Raw genomic sequence first — 16,031 nt, forward strand, 5'->3', positions numbered from 1 at the left:
ACCAGGTGGCACTAGTGGGAATTGAATTTTTGTTTTGCGAATAGCTCAGTGGCCTGACCACTTAGGAAGATGGCGTCTTCAACAAAGTTTTTCAGTAGCACAAGGGCTATCATTATTTGAGTCAAGAGATTTCATATTTTCTCACCAGGTAGCGCTAGTGAGCACTGAATTTTTGTTTTGCGGAAAACTCAATGGCCTGACCACTTAGAAAGCTGGCGTCTTTGGCAAAGTTGTTCAGTAGTACAAGGGCTAACATTATTTGAACCAAGAGATTCAATATTTTCTCACCAGGTGGCACTAGTGGGCATTGAATTTTTGTTTTGCGAATAGCTCAGTGGCCTGACCACTTAGGAAGATGGCGTCTTCAACAAAGTTTTTCAGTAGCACAAGGGCTATGATTATTTGAGTCAAGAGATTTCATATTTTCTCACCAGGTTGCGCTAGTGAGCATTGAATTTTTGTTTTGCGGATAGCCCAGTAGCCTGATCTCTTAGAAAGATTGCGTCTTCGGCAAAATTGTTCAGTAGTACAAGGGCTAACATTATTTGAGTCAAGAGATTCAATATTTTCTCACCAGGTGGCACTAGTGGGAATTGAATTTTTGTTTTGCGAATAGCTCAGTGGCCTGACCACTTAGGAAGATGGCGTCTTCAACAAAGTTTTTCAGTAGCACAAGGGCTATCATTATTTGAGTCAAGAGATTTCATATTTTCTCACCAGGTAGCGCTAGTGAGCACTGAATTTTTGTTTTGCGGAAAACTCAATGGCCTGACCACTTAGAAAGCTGGCGTCTTTGGCAAAGTTGTTCAGTAGTACAAGGGCTAACATTATTTGAACCAAGAGATTCAATATTTTCTCACCAGGTGGCACTAGTGGGCATTGAATTTTTGTTTTGCGAATAGCTCAGTGGCCTGACCACTTAGGAAGATGGCGTCTTCAACAAAGTTTTTCAGTAGCACAAGGGCTATGATTATTTGAGTCAAGAGATTTCATATTTTCTCACCAGGTTGCGCTAGTGAGCATTGAATTTTTGTTTTGCGGATAGCCCAGTAGCCTGATCTCTTAGAAAGATTGCGTCTTCGGCAAAATTGTTCAGTAGTACAAGGGCTAACATTATTTGAGTCAAGAGATTCAATATTTTCTCACCAGGTGGCACTAGTGGGAATTGAATTTTTGTTTTGCGAATAGCTCAGTGGCCTGACCACTTAGGAAGATGGCGTCTTCAACAAAGTTTTTCAGTAGCACAAGGGCTATGATTATTTGAGTCAAGAGATTTCATATTTTCTCACCAGGTTGCGCTAGTGAGCATTGAATTTTTGTTTTGCGGATAGCCCAGTAGCCTGATCTCTTAGAAAGATTGCGTCTTCGGCAAAATTGTTCAGTAGTACAAGGGCTAACATTATTTGAACCAAGAGATTCAATATTTTCTCACCAGGTGGCACTAGTGGGCATTGAATTTTTGTTTTGCGAATAGCTCAGTGGCCTGACCACTTAGGAAGATGGCGTCTTCAACAAAGTTTTTCAGTAGCACAAGGGCTATGATTATTTGAGTCAAGAGATTTCATATTTTCTCACCAGGTTGCGCTAGTGAGCATTGAATTTTTGTTTTGCGGATAGCCCAGTAGCCTGATCTCTTAGAAAGATTGCGTCTTCGGCAAAATTGTTCAGTAGTACAAGGGCTAACATTATTTGAGTCAAGAGATTCAATATTTTCTCACCAGGTGGCACTAGTGGGAATTGAATTTTTGTTTTGCGAATAGCTCAGTGGCCTGACCACTTAGGAAGATGGCGTCTTCAACAAAGTTTTTCAGTAGCACAAGGGCTATCATTATTTGAGTCAAGAGATTTCATATTTTCTCACCAGGTAGCGCTAGTGAGCACTGAATTTTTGTTTTGCGGAAAACTCAATGGCCTGACCACTTAGAAAGCTGGCGTCTTTGGCAAAGTTGTTCAGTAGTACAAGGGCTAACATTATTTGAACCAAGAGATTCAATATTTTCTCACCAGGTGGCACTAGTGGGCATTGAAGTTTTGTATTGCGAATAGCTCAGTGGCCTGACCACTTTTAGAAAGATGGCGTCTTCGGCAAAGTTTTTCAGTAGTACAAGGGCTAACATTATTTGAGTCAAGAGATTCAATATTTTCTTACCAGGTGGCTCTAGTGAACATTGAATTTTTGTTTTGCAGATGGCTCAATGGTCTGACCCTGGGAGGGAGGCACCGATACTACACACGAAATATGACACAAAGTTGCAGTCGAATTGCAAGAAAACTCCAGCTTGCCAACGACAATCAAGGCAGACTTGATGAAAATCGCTAGTTTTCTTTTGTTGTGTTCCTTCGATCGTTCTGGACAAACATGGAAAAAGGGCCAAAGTTTTCTGTGCATTTAATTTTCGTTATTATTGGAAAAAGTAAAATAATGTGTAAAGTGTTCAATTTATATTCAATCAGGATAAAAGGTGCTATTGTGACATTACTTTTGAATAAGCATGAATAGCTTTTCAATCGACTTTTTGTCACATTTGATAAAATGCAAAAATACGCTTTAATCAATTACGCGCTTTTATCATGTTTGTCCATTGTTTTAGATCTGGGCTCACAGTGACAGTTCGTGACAGCAGAATCTCGGCTCACTTTGACGTACATAAATTTCGTATTGGTTTCTCCCTCCCAGGTCTGACCACTTAGAAAGATGTCGTCTTCGGCAAAGTTTTTCAGTAGTACAAGGGCTAACATTATTCGAGTCAAGAGATTCGATATTTTCTCACCAGGTAGCGCTAGTGAGCACTGATTTTTTGTTTTGCAGATGGCTCAATGGCCTGACCACTTAGGAAGATGGGGTCTTCAACAAAGTTGTTCAGTAGCACAAGGGCTATCATTATTTGAGTCAAGAGATTCGATATTTTCTCACCAGGTGGCTCTAGTGAACATTGAATTTTTGTTTTGCAGATGGCTCAATGGCCTAACCACTGGAAGATGGCGTCTTCGGCAAAGTTGTTCAGTAGTACAAGGGCTAACATTATTCGAGTCAAGAGATTCGAACGTGGAAAAGTAAAAATTATTATTCGCAAAATTACAGGTAATAAATGCGCTTGAAAGATATTGTTTGCAAGCAGTTATTTACTACGCGCTACTGCAGTGCGTTGTTGCCAATTTAATCAGAAAATTCTACTTAATTCCCAAAATGATTTTTTCGAGAAAATTGATTACGCCTTCGCTATTGTTTGGTCGTAGTTTTGTATGGCTGTTTACTTTTTACAACCAGCGACGCGTTGAGGTAGCAGTAAAGAGCCTTCCTTGCTGAACTCACTCGGTCCAAGAATTGTGACATTTGAGCGGGCACGCTTCAGTATACTCCCCAGGTATTCTGGCCAGCTCTAGTGTCAAAAATATTGGACCGCGTGGATTCGGTTCTATCGGTGAATAAGACTATATGCATCAGTGATGCAGTTACTTCAACGATATAGTCGAATAATGTTGGCTTCAAATATTCACATCTGTAAAGCATGTAATAGCTGGAGTCCAATATTTGACTGTCATTGGACTGAAGGACTAACTTTTGATCAGCACTAACGAAATTCTGATATTGCCAAATATGTATTTCGATCACTGTCAGATCCGAGTCACATCCCAGACAACCAGAAATCGCATGAAAGTTCACGTTATAACTCGTTTATTCATACTAATTACATCAAACTCGCAAAACACCGTGGATAAACTCGTCAGATTGATGAGTTTCCTCGTTTAAAACACTTTTTTTCTGAGTTCATTTGTTCATTTTGCTTCGTCCCGTATACTCGTACAAAGTAAGCCGAATCAATCCGTAGCAGCTGTCAAATCAACATTTATTACACTGTTCGACAAAAAATTTTTTTTGGATGGATCAGGGACGCGTTTATATGGGTCTTGAAGTGTAAGAAAAGTATAGAAAGAGGCCGTTTTCAAATGATTTGCAGCACCCCTGGATTATTTTTTGATAAAGCTTGAAAATTTGGCATTTTTAATCACAAAAAGTGTAATAAGCAAAATATCAATATCTTTTTAAATTCAATTATACAATCATTGAATTTGTCAAATCAATATTTTTTAGCACTGGATGACTTCAGGGAAACGTGCACCATTTCAGAAGAATATTGGCATCTATTTTGTATATGAGTTTGGAATGTTAACGATTATTAAGCAAGTACGTAAGGATGAACACCATATAAATACTACTTTTTTCTCTTTCACACATCTGGTTCATTATGTAATAATTATTATAGGTTCAAGAAGAAGCTTGATTAGGATTTTATTCTTTGCTCCATTAGATAAAGCAATTAGCAATAGAATCCAGTAACATTTGATTTCAACAAGGATACGACGACTACGGAAAATTTATGTGTCTGTTATATTTATATGGGCTGGTTGGCCTAATAAACTCTCAGCAGAAATACAAAATTCATATAGGTTGGACACTGACATGTAAGTGGTCTTACATGCGCTAGCTGGTTTATCAGGAGACGATGTCTGTAAAAAAATGTGATAACATTGTTATTTGCGATTTCTAAATATTTCTATAGGTTCTCATTAAAAATAGTTTACTTGTCGTGAGATTAATTTTCATCAGAATATCCCTACAAAAATTACAGAATAACAGAAAATAGCAATAAATAATTTAGTAATCAACATTGTCACATTTTTTTTTGCGAAAGCCGCTCAAGCAGGCATGACCTCTTTATGATTCAGTTTGTGCACAATGCTGATCATTTGTGAAAACTGATTTATTGGTAACACGCCTGCTTCTTACTTGTAAGATGAAACAATTTCTGGTTAAACCAATTCCGATTTTTTTTATTTTTATATTCTGCATTTCAAATATTTTTCGGCAACTTTAATCAAACTTTCAGTTTCGAGATTTAGAATAAATTTCACAAAAAATTGTAATATAATCTAAATGAGTAAAACATATTTATATGTCTTTACATTTATGTCTTCCTGTTTAAAGAAAGAAAAACAGACATTACGTGAAGTTTCGCAAAATTGTTTATCATAACCGTATTGATAAATTGTTTCTTCACTTAATCGAAAAGCACTTTTACTCATTTAGAGGATATGGGAATGGGGGTTCATAAATGGACACGTTTGGCTTCATAAGGGAAACGAGTTTAAAATTAATTTTAATGGTCGACTTCTTTATGTTTCCAATATGCTTACTACTAAACCCATTTGAAGAAAACATCCCATTGAACAAGAAATTAACGCTCTATTTGAAAGTTTGATTAAAATTGCCGAAAAAATGTAAAATGTAGAACCAAAAAAAAAAAAGATTTGTAAATGGTTTAACCAGAATTTTTTTCATCTTACAAGTAAGAAGCAGGCATGTTACCACTTAACTAGTTTTCACAAATGATTAGTATTGTGCACGAACTGAATCAAAAGAGCTCATGTTCACAAACTGAATCAAAAAGAGCTGAGTGGCTGTCGAGTGGTGTCACAACAAAGGTGAAATTGTTGATTACTGAATTGTTGGTTGCTATTTTACGTTAGTCTGTAAATTCTAGGGATATTCTGATAACAAATGGACCTTACGATAGGTAATCTATTTTTAATGAGTACGTATCAAAATCTTTGGAAATCGCATATAACAATATTGTCACATTTATCATAGGTTTCACCATCGATTCCTGATAAACCGACTAGCTCATGTAAGACCACTTACATGCTAGTGTCTAACCTAATTTTGTATTACTGCTAAGAGTTTATTATACCAACCAGCCCATATAAATATAACAGACACATAAATTTTCCGTAGTCGTCGTATTCTTGTTGAAATCAAAAGTTACTGGATTGCATTGCTCATTGCTTTATCTAATGGAGCAAAGAATAAAATCCTAATCAAGCTTCTTCTTGAACCTATAATAATTATTATATAATGAACCAGATGTGTGAAATAGAAAAAAAAAAAAAAGTAGTTTTTATATGGTGCACATCCTCACGTACTTGCTTAATGATCATTAACATTCCAAATTCATATACAAAATAGATGCCAATATTCTTCTGAAATGGTGCACGTTTCCCTGAAGTCATCCAGTGCTAAAAAATATTGATTTGAAAAATTCAATGATTGTATAATTGAATTTAAAAAGATATTGATATTTTGCTTGTTACACTTTTTGTGATTAAAAATGCCAAATTTTCAAGCTTTATCAAAAAATAATCCAGGGGTGCTGCAAATCATTTGAAAACGGCCTCTTTCTATACTTTTCCTGCACATCAAGACCCATATAAACGCGTCCCTGATCCATCTAAAAAAATTTTTTTGTCGAACAGTGTTATCATATGCTAAGTCGCATAAGATCACGGGTTAGTTCGGTAGAATATGTATACACTCGCAATGTATGTTATTATTCATCACATAATAAATGCACGCATATCGCCTCCACTTTTGTACGTAGAAGGCCTTTTCGCGACATCCTATAAGTGAAATTTTGCACATACAAAGCCTCCAGGTGATTTCGTTATACGTACATTTTGGTTGTCTGGGATTGTATACTAATAACTTGACCCAGAAAAAAATATTTTGATAGTTATGTTTCCATTATCAGCTGGCAAGTTTTATATAATCTTTTTGAAGACTATTCTGAAACATCTGTAAGTTTCTTTTTGTAAATCAAAATATTTTATGTTAGATTTTATTTTGTTTTTTGGAATAAATGGTTGAAAATTGAATTGAAGTCACTAAATGATTTAGTTCTGGCATGCACCTTTTGCCTCTGAAATTTTTATTCTTTATGTTGCAATTTCTTTATCAGGGTACGTTCATAAATTACGTCACGCAAAGTTTTGCCATATTCATTTTCCTCAATTTTCCTCTGCATCACACTTTTTGTAAGGATTCCAATTTTTATATTGGTAGCCACGTTTCATTGTAACCCCCTCCTTCCTCTTCTGTACGTGACGTAATTTATGAATTACCCCTCACCAGCATTTTTTCCAACTTTTTCACATTGTAATGGGTCGAACTGCATGAAAATATATTTGATTAATCTCGAAAATAAACTTATAGAACAGCTAGATATGGACGACACACTTTCAAGAATTTTTTTGGATCCCCACCATAGACTTGAAATTTTTTGGTGAAATAAGGTTTAATTTATGGGAATACGACAATGAATAACGAAAACGGAGCTGAATTCCAATTGTGAGATACCTTGGGCGTTAACGGGTTAAGCCTTAGCTTTAAGATTGAGTGGGAGGTATAGATTCATGCTTGAGCTTTGAGATCTAACTTCGGGCTATTGCTGCGAATCAAAGCCTCGAGTTTTAGCTTTGAGATTCAGTTTCAAACTTTAGCTTCAAGTTTTGAATTTGTTTACCGGCATATCGGTCTATTTTGCTCAAAGTAAGAGGGAGCATGGAGAAGAAAGCAATGAATACTAGATGGATAGGTACCGTAAGGGAACGGCGAGAGAAATTGGATTAGATGTTGAAGAGGGCATATTGAGCATTTTGCACCTTATTAGACTACTGTGCAGAAAATTTTTGCACAGTGAACATTTGCACACCTCGCACATACACTCACATTACCGCTTGACAACGTGCTTGGATAATAACTTTTCTATTTTTGTTTTGATTTTGCGCGAACGATTAGCATTTTATAATTGACACCGATTAACTAAATTCACTCCGTCCAGGAATGCAACCCGAACATTGCCAGAAACGCCATGGGAAGAATGCTCCAGTTCTAAATTACAGTTAACAACGAAAGTTTCAGTTCGTCCCTCAACGTGGAGTAGGGTAACGGTCGTATTTTGGACCCCCTAAGGAAGTGATTTTAGTTTTTTTGTCCCAAATAATTAATTGCACAGCGTAACCAAGTCAAAGAACATGCCAAAATATAGAGAAAAACTTCCTCTACAAGATAAAAATGCTTAAACGGTCATGTAGGATCCAGAAAACGTCGAAATGAATTGAATTGTGATGAACTGCTTTTTATTATTTTGGACACACTAATACATTTTGGACCTTCTAAGTATATATTTTGGAGCCCCGATGTTTTTTATCGTTTGGCAACAAAGTTCACTACACTGGTTGTATAATATGCTTGCCCATAGTCTAATCAATCGAATGACAATGTAAAACCGAAGAAATTCTACGCTTTTAGTTCAGAAATTTGATAAAAGTTTTTGTTTACATTTGAAAAATTTCTGGCGGCTTCAATTTCTGTGTGTAACGTGTTGTAACGGATGCATGGATGAATCGATTAAATTAAATTAATATCAGATAATATAAACACATTTTCTATGTACTAACGGTTGATGCAAGTACGGAATAGTCCTATCTTTCCAAATAGCATGCGAATAGAGTTGGTCTTTCGATTTAAACAGGGAAATTTGCAGGAAAATGGACCAGGGGGCCAAAATAGAGATCGTTCAAATATTACGTAACGCAACAGGGGGAGGGAGGGGGTCTAGCATAGTGTTACGGTCCATACAAAAATTTAAAATTTTCCATACAAAAGCTGTTACGTGGGGGAGGGAGGGGGTCTAAAATTGGCAAATTTTGCGTTACGTAATATTTGAATGAACCCATATATAGGGGTCCAAAATTTATTGGTTACCCTACTCGGGTGAACCGATAGATAGTGACTAAGGTGAAGTTAATGCAAGGGTTTTTCATAAACTTCATTAAAAATTTGGCGAATTCAAAAAAATAGTTGTTACGACAAAGACGTGAACCTTTTTCGCAAATTTCACATCAATTTGTCCATCCAACTGCGAAGTGTATGTAATTCTTAGTTGCTTGCATTCAGCTGGATAGCCGTAAAACCGATAAAGGATAATCAAAAAAATGAGTTGGATTCATAAAGTAAAAAAAGAAATGTTGTAAACTTTAATTAAATTATGTTGCGTTTTAAAAAGACAAATTTGCTCTAACTCGAATTCCGAACCATAGTCTCGAACAGTAGGGGCCCAGATAGCCGTAGCGGTAAACGCGCAGCTATTCAGTATGACCATGCTGAGGGTCGTGGGTTCGAATCCCACTGGTCGAGGATCTTTTCGTAAAGGAAATTTTCTCGATTCCCAGGGCATAGAGTATCTTCGTACCTGCCACACGATATACACATGCAAAAATGGTCAATCGGCAAAGAAAGCTCTCAGTTAATAACTGTGGAAGTACTCATAAGAACACTAATCTGAGAAGCAGGCTTTGTCCCAGTTGGGACGTAACGCCAGAAAGAAGAAGAAGAAGTCTTGAACATTCTCCGAATTCCATTATCAAGGAAAAATGTACATTCGAGGTGATGGAATTTGAGGACTAATGGGGAAGAATCATAATTTTGAGGGTGGAGGTACACTTCGTTAACTTTGAAGAAACTTGAAATAGAATTTCTCGACGATTGTCCTAAACTGGCATTAAAACAAAGAATTGCACAAACTGCAAATAATTATTTTATTGAATCATATTCTTTAGAACGTAAGATGTTTATAGAGTGGTCAGATATGTTTTTTTTTTTGTTAGATTGTGTATTCTCCTGATTATTGTTCATTTATTTGCGTTATACTATTTATCTTAATGTATTTGACTAACACTACAGCAATGACGATATCATATTTAACTATTCCAATTGCTTACTTTCGCTACTACCTTGTAGACTACTAATGTATGCTTTATCCTTGTGCGCATATCTTCCATTTAGCAGAACAAAACCCGAGGTTCTACCGGTCATATGTCCACTCCAATCGGAGCCTTCCGCTGCATTGTGGAACAGTTCGATCCTCCAGACGGCTTGTACGGTGGCGGCTTCGGGCGAAGATATGAATTCCCAATCCGGGGGCTGCCATCACGGTAGTAGCTCTCCGAAGGGCTATAAATGAGGAAAAAATGAATAAATTTCTTAAGAAGGGTTCTTAAATTAAATTTCACCTCGTAGATCGCAGACTGAGATTTTCCTCATGCGGAGGGGCATCCTTCAAGCTCTTGAGTGTCCCAGTCGGTGGAACAGGTTGAGAGTATTGAACCATTTGTACCGGTTGAGCAGGACGATATTCATGTCTGTAAGATTTTTTCAATCTATCAACGAAAATAGTAATCATAGAAGTTTCTGGGAAATGTTCAACTACTTCAAAAGAAACATCTCAGAACACAAGAAATCACCTGAAGAAATCTGTACAAATGTTAAAGAGAAAATCGAAATAATATTCAGAATCGTCGTCACGCCTACAAATCAACACAAGAAAATGAAAGAACATATAAGAAAGAAACATCAACTGTGTGAAGAACAACATGAAACGACAAATGAAATGTTAGCCTTACAACTTCTCGTGCTGAAAGCAAAGGATCACCGTCAGCACCGACAGCAGAACGGCAAAGATCATCCCGGGAATGGCGAACGAAACGGCGAACTCATCGCTGTAGTTTCGATCCGGCACTTCGGACTTCATTGGCGCATCCCACTTGTCCGAACGGCGCAACGTACTCAGCTCGGAACCTTTGGCCGGTTTGTGGCTTTCGTGGGGATGATGTGGCATCGCGGTTATATCGTCATCTGCGGCATGCTGTAATTTAAATTCTGGTTAAGAAGGTAACTGCATGTCATAAATTTATGGGCGTAGCCAGAGGTAGCAGCAAGGGGTGGGAATTGCCGGCTACGCCAATCATGAATTCATTATGTTTACCAGTTTAAAAGCGCACCAATCCAGCTTGAATCCAGAGCTCTCAAACGTTGTCTGAACCGACGTCCTCTTATAGTTGCACGATGCAATCTTGTACAGTGGCTTGACCTCTTCCTGCAACTCCAGCAACCTCCCGGAGAAATCAGCCCTGCTTCCCAGATGGACGACCACTCCCTCCCGCTGTTGCGGCCTCAGAGGCAATCTTGCGCCCAATTTGATGGCCGAGTCCATGAAAATGATGTGTAAATCCTGACGGCTCTCCTGCCACAGATCGTTCCGGAAGATGTTCTTTAAATTCTCGATCCTTCCCGGGTCCATCATGTGCACCCAGTTCAAATTGTCGATCTTCATCTGGATCACGTTTCTTGGTGGTGGCTTGCGATGCACCGACAGAATCAGCACAATCCTTTTCGTTTCGTACGTTGCCTTATTCAGTGCAATTATCTCGATTGGGACCTTCCTATCGGCGACCCGTTCCGGAGGAGTTCCGTACAGAAATCCGGAATGATACTCGCTGCTGTACATGTACCGCACCCAAGAGGGAAGATCCGGATACCCCTCTAGGGAAGGGCGATACTGAAACTGCTCGGTCAGCCCCTGGAAGGTCCAGTTGAACATTCGAGGTTCCACTCGAAGCGAAAACAGCTCTGAGACATAGACATCATCCGATAGGTAAGTGGCCGTCACGGAACCACCCAGGGCAAAGCACCAGACCATCCCGAGAAGAAGTATCGATTTTGCCAACATTGTTTTGACTGGATGTTGTGTTGTTGGTTTTAGTGGAATTTACTAGGTCAATCGAAAAACCAATTCGAATTGACTGTGCTTAGGCCCCTGAGGGACAATTCCAACGCACTAATTAATCCCGAGCGCTACCCGATGAGGACGACACAGTTTCACTTCCAAATCAGTCGGAATTCCACAAATTTTCTCGATTGAAAATACATTGCATTTTCCCAGGGCGGGAAATGGATGGAAAACTAGCATTTGACAAGTGGGAAAATTATTGGGAATCCAATCTTGGGGGCGCATGCGCACGTGGTCCAATGTATTGCTACGCCTGGAGCACGTGCAGTCGTTATACCGTTATACTGATGAATCGTTTTGAGCTTGGTTCAGTGATAGCTTCAATCCTCTTTATCGCATATCGTAATTTGTGGCACATAATCTTGCACATAATAGTATTTTACGCAACTGGGATCGCAGCAAACCGTGCACGCGGGCGGCTGCATTTTGAATTTTCTGTCACGTTTACCTCGGTTCCGCGTTTTCGGATAGTGAAAAATAGATTCGGCTTTTTTCGTGCTCTCGTTGTTCACAATTCCGCCGATATTAGCAGGTGCAATGTAATTCGGGTTGTAGTGCTTTGTGCAACGCTAAATAGCTGCAATATATTGCGCTGTTCCCCCTTGGGGTCTGTCCCATTTGGGGAATTAAATTGAAATCGAACTTAAGTTTGACAGTTCGAAAATTATTTCCCCTCCGATTTCGATGTGTCAAAAATAAGTCTGCTCTGGAGTAGACTTATTTTTGACAGATTGGTGATTATTCTCTCGATCCTAATGGACTTATCCACGGTCTTCTTTTATGGCCTTTTGGTGCGTCATCACAAAATGGCTTCTTCTAAAATCATAACCATATTGTTATGATAGTATTGGTATTTGCAACATCGATTAAATATAACTGCTTATCACCTGATTTAATGGATAATTTATGCGAAGAAAATTGCTTCAGGTGCTATTTCAATATTTAATCAACAGTTTCAGATACAGCATTATCAATTTAGCGACAATATACATGAGATTTATATTCCCAAAAAAAAATTCCGATTTTATGCCGCATTTCATTGCCTCACACAACTACACTTGTAAATAGAAGGTGCTTACCTTTTCCATAGTAATTCTGCGGCAAGCATTTGTGTTTTGGATATCATATTGCGTTCACTACACTTCCACTAAACAAATCTTTCATTAACTTTCCTTAAAGAAACACATTTCAAACGGGAATCAAATATTTATAAACTTTTATCAACCGCAACACTCAAAACTATTATGGCGATGGTTTTCACTTGCTGCGAATCGACGCCGCCACCGCACACTGAGACATGTCTGTGTTTATAGTCTAAAATATCAAACTTTTTTTTTCTGTTGTATTAATTTTCAGTGCGGAAAGGTTGGGCAAAGCAAAGAAAATTGAAACTCATACGTTGTTTGTTTTTCGATTCTCTCAAATTACAGAAACCATCTCTACGAAGCATAAAATCATACCAAGAGTTTATCAATTTGGACCACCCAAAATAATTGAAAAGCTCCACAGTGCGATGCGTCGGGATGCGTCGGGACGCGTCTATCGTGTATGCACAATCATCGCGATCGTTGAGCGCAGTGATGTCAGAGTTGCTATCTGTAAAATCATAGCATTTAATGTGAATTGATCACAAAAATCATTAAAATTTTATTAAATCAGTGATCTTGTGATGGAAAACTATTTGCAATATGATAAGTTTTAATAATATGCAGCAAATGTTCGAAAACAAGCATATAACAATTAATAGAAAAATCTGTCACCAACCACATGGCAACACCGTCATCTCTTGCAAACATAAAGCGTACCGGTGCATAACAAAAATATGCGATAAATCCAATATAAAACAGCGAAAATCCGTTGCCGTTCATTGAATTATAATGTTTTCTTTTGATATTGTCGCGCTTATTTTAAATTCTCGTCCAACTACGGTGGAAACGCGCCACTCAAGATCGCGAAAGACTGCGGAATGATGAAACGTCATTTTCTGTTGTTGTTTATCGAGAGACATTTTTTGTTTGTTTTTTCATCGCCAACCGAATCAGAATGCAAGTGGTATATCCTCTGATTTTAAATAATATAGGATATTAATTTTTAAGTTTTAGCCTAGTGCCAAGCAAAGGAATGCAATTTACTACCAAAACTGAAGTTTAAAACTGGTTCCGGAACAAATAATTGTTTTTGTTTACGAGCAAACAAAATGGAACGAAGTGAGGCGACGAGGCCGACGAGACGATGTAATGGAGTCACTAAATTATGTGACAGTGATGATGAGTAAATCTTGGTCATTTTTATTATGTTTTTTTTTTTATATGGGATTTTGACTCTTTCTGGCCATGTTAACAAATTTTATGTAATAGTAACAGACAGAGGAATAATTTTGTGCAGTGCCCCTTTGATTAGTACAGACTGTATGAGTTTAGTGATTCCATATTAAACTTGCGCATTGCTTTCGCTATCTGGTGAGTCTATTCCGATAAGATTGCAATCTGAGTGATTATGAAGGGATGTACAATATGTACGATTGAAGATTCCCCGCATAGTAAAATACAATTCGCCTTATTTTCCAAACAATAAATTTCCTTTACCTATTAATGTTAGTGTATGACAAGTGGTTGCTTTTTTGTTGAACAATATAGAATCCTAAATTTAAAACAATTAAAGGCTATTTGCGCAATGCATGCCAAATGGTAACAATTCACTATGCTGTTCAGATGTTGTAAAACTGTTTGGGAATGCTAGCTCGTTATATTGTGGTTATATGAAATTACATTTTCTCGATCGGTTTATGCTTAAATTGGAGCGTCATAATCACACACACATGTATGCTACCATATGAAACAAAAATTTAACAATTTGCCAAACTGTATAACACATTAGTATTTGTAAGCTATATGTATTATACACACTACAAAAAAAATCACGAAATATGTCAGTTTCCAAGCATTACATTCTGTTTTTTTCTTTTCACAGCTCGATATATTTGTTTAAAAATAGACTTTTTTTTATATATTTTCAAAAACGATCCCCATTTATCGACCAAAAATGGAAGTAAGATAGATAATCATTTATAAGAAATGTAAAATTGACACCGAACCTACCAAAAAATTTTCTACTGTGTACTTTTTCGCGGTCGTTGTGCTACTGTCAGAAATCAGATCAAAACAAGAAAAAAATGTTTCGGACAAAATCCAAACGAAATGATCAGAAAAGTTCTCTTTCGATTCAAATTTCTTTATTCAAAAGTGTCTAGCTTGTTCCTAGTGCCCAGCCGGATGATACCTGCGCCATTAGGGTGAGTTATAATCAACAAACTCAAACGATTTTTCTCCTCAAACATCTCCGGTATTGTCACCGTCAGGAGGATGTTGGTGGCTACAGAATTAACTGAAATGGCCACTGGCAGTTGTTTACGGTGATTCCAAGTTTCGGACCATCGGAGAGCAGGCACCCGAAGTGCCACTTGTTGACGAAATCGTCTTCCCTCTACCGCATACAAAAGTAATACAATGTTTTCACTAATTTGAATTACTCAATGAATCATCCTGCAATTCTCTCATGTTTCAGCCTGAACTTCAGCCCACATCAAAGAAGCACGCACCGTATGACATAATCCATCCCCGAGAACGTCCTTATTCAGGCTCACCCTCAACCATACCGCTCGGAAAAAAAAGTGACAAGCCAATGCCGATGCAACCGGAAAAGATTGAGCATGACAATAATTTTTAGGGCCGGGAAATTGTGATATGTACAGTAATTTAGTGTACGGAGGAATGTATATTTCCGCGCTGTTAATTATTAGAGTATTTAAAAACATAGAGGAATTTACCTACAAAACAAATATGTGTACACACCTATAGGTGTTAAAATTTATTATATTTTAAACGAAATGCGAATATATAACAAAAAATAGATATTTTCGAGGAATAAAACGTAATAATTTGTAATTTTTTTTTTTTTTTTTCAAATTAGCCGATGAAACAAGTGATACGTGTGGTATAGATTAACTTCAGAATTCAGTCCTTTAGTGTAGATATTTAATTTCATTAGTTTCGTAATTGCATGAGCAACTAAATTGACTGTTTGTATTGAAATAAGATATGTTCACACGCATTTATTTGTTTCATTGTTTCTTATTAAAAGTGATAAGTCGTCAAATATTCTCTTATGGCTCAACAGCAACAGCACAGTATGGTAGAAGGTTAAAATACCATTACGCACCATAAATCTACAATTACACGTACATTAATTGCTTTTGTTCTAACTTAATAGTTCAACCGTTCTTTAACTGTTCGCGTTACAGTAAATTCAGCAAAACATGGATAGTATTTCAACAATTTAACAAATTGTAAACGAAAAATATTGTTCGGAAAAATCAGCGTTTTTAAATGGTTACATAACTTAACCGCCCATTCCCCACATTGTGATTTTACCAATTACAATTTTTCAAACTGTAAAAACCGTTCGTGGTACGGTACACTTATTGTTATTTTGGATTCATTGGGGAATTGTTCAAATATTGTCGCGAATGGTTGTGGGTGGTTTTGGAAACTGTACGAATATTGTTCA

At 37.4% G+C, this 16,031-nt stretch overlaps 1 protein-coding gene and 1 long non-coding RNA gene across 4 annotated transcripts; one reads left to right on the forward strand and one right to left on the reverse strand.

The window, feature by feature from the left end:
- Positions 1-9,449: 9,449 nt before the first annotated feature.
- On the reverse strand, positions 9,450-11,664 carry LOC5568183 (epsilon-sarcoglycan). Of its 3 annotated transcripts, none has more exons than XM_021848218.1 (5): positions 10,662-11,664; positions 10,300-10,541; positions 10,141-10,203; positions 9,910-10,038; positions 9,450-9,850 (listed from the first exon to the last, which is right to left on the reverse strand). In XM_021848218.1, the coding sequence occupies exons 1-5, from the start codon at positions 11,403-11,405 to the stop codon at positions 9,709-9,711; spliced, it is 1,320 nt and encodes a 439-aa protein (XP_021703910.1). In that variant the 5' UTR covers positions 11,406-11,664; the 3' UTR covers positions 9,450-9,708. The 3 variants fall into 3 exon arrangements, with proteins under 3 accessions (XP_021703910.1, XP_021703909.1, XP_021703911.1); XM_021848217.1 differs by having other exon boundaries at positions 9,910-10,056; positions 10,662-11,663; XM_021848219.1 differs by lacking the exon at positions 10,141-10,203 and having other exon boundaries at positions 10,662-11,661.
- A 2,895-nt stretch (positions 11,665-14,559) lies between these two features.
- LOC110676112 lies at positions 14,560-15,341 on the forward strand. Its single transcript, XR_002500079.1, has 2 exons — positions 14,560-14,963; positions 15,030-15,341. It is a non-coding gene; the product is annotated as an uncharacterized LOC110676112 (long non-coding RNA).
- The last annotated feature ends 690 nt before the right edge of the window (positions 15,342-16,031 follow it).

This window comes from Aedes aegypti, chromosome 2 (genome assembly GCF_002204515.2).
Source record: "Aedes aegypti strain LVP_AGWG chromosome 2, AaegL5.0 Primary Assembly, whole genome shotgun sequence".
Lineage (NCBI taxonomy): Eukaryota > Metazoa > Arthropoda > Insecta > Diptera > Culicidae > Aedes > Aedes aegypti.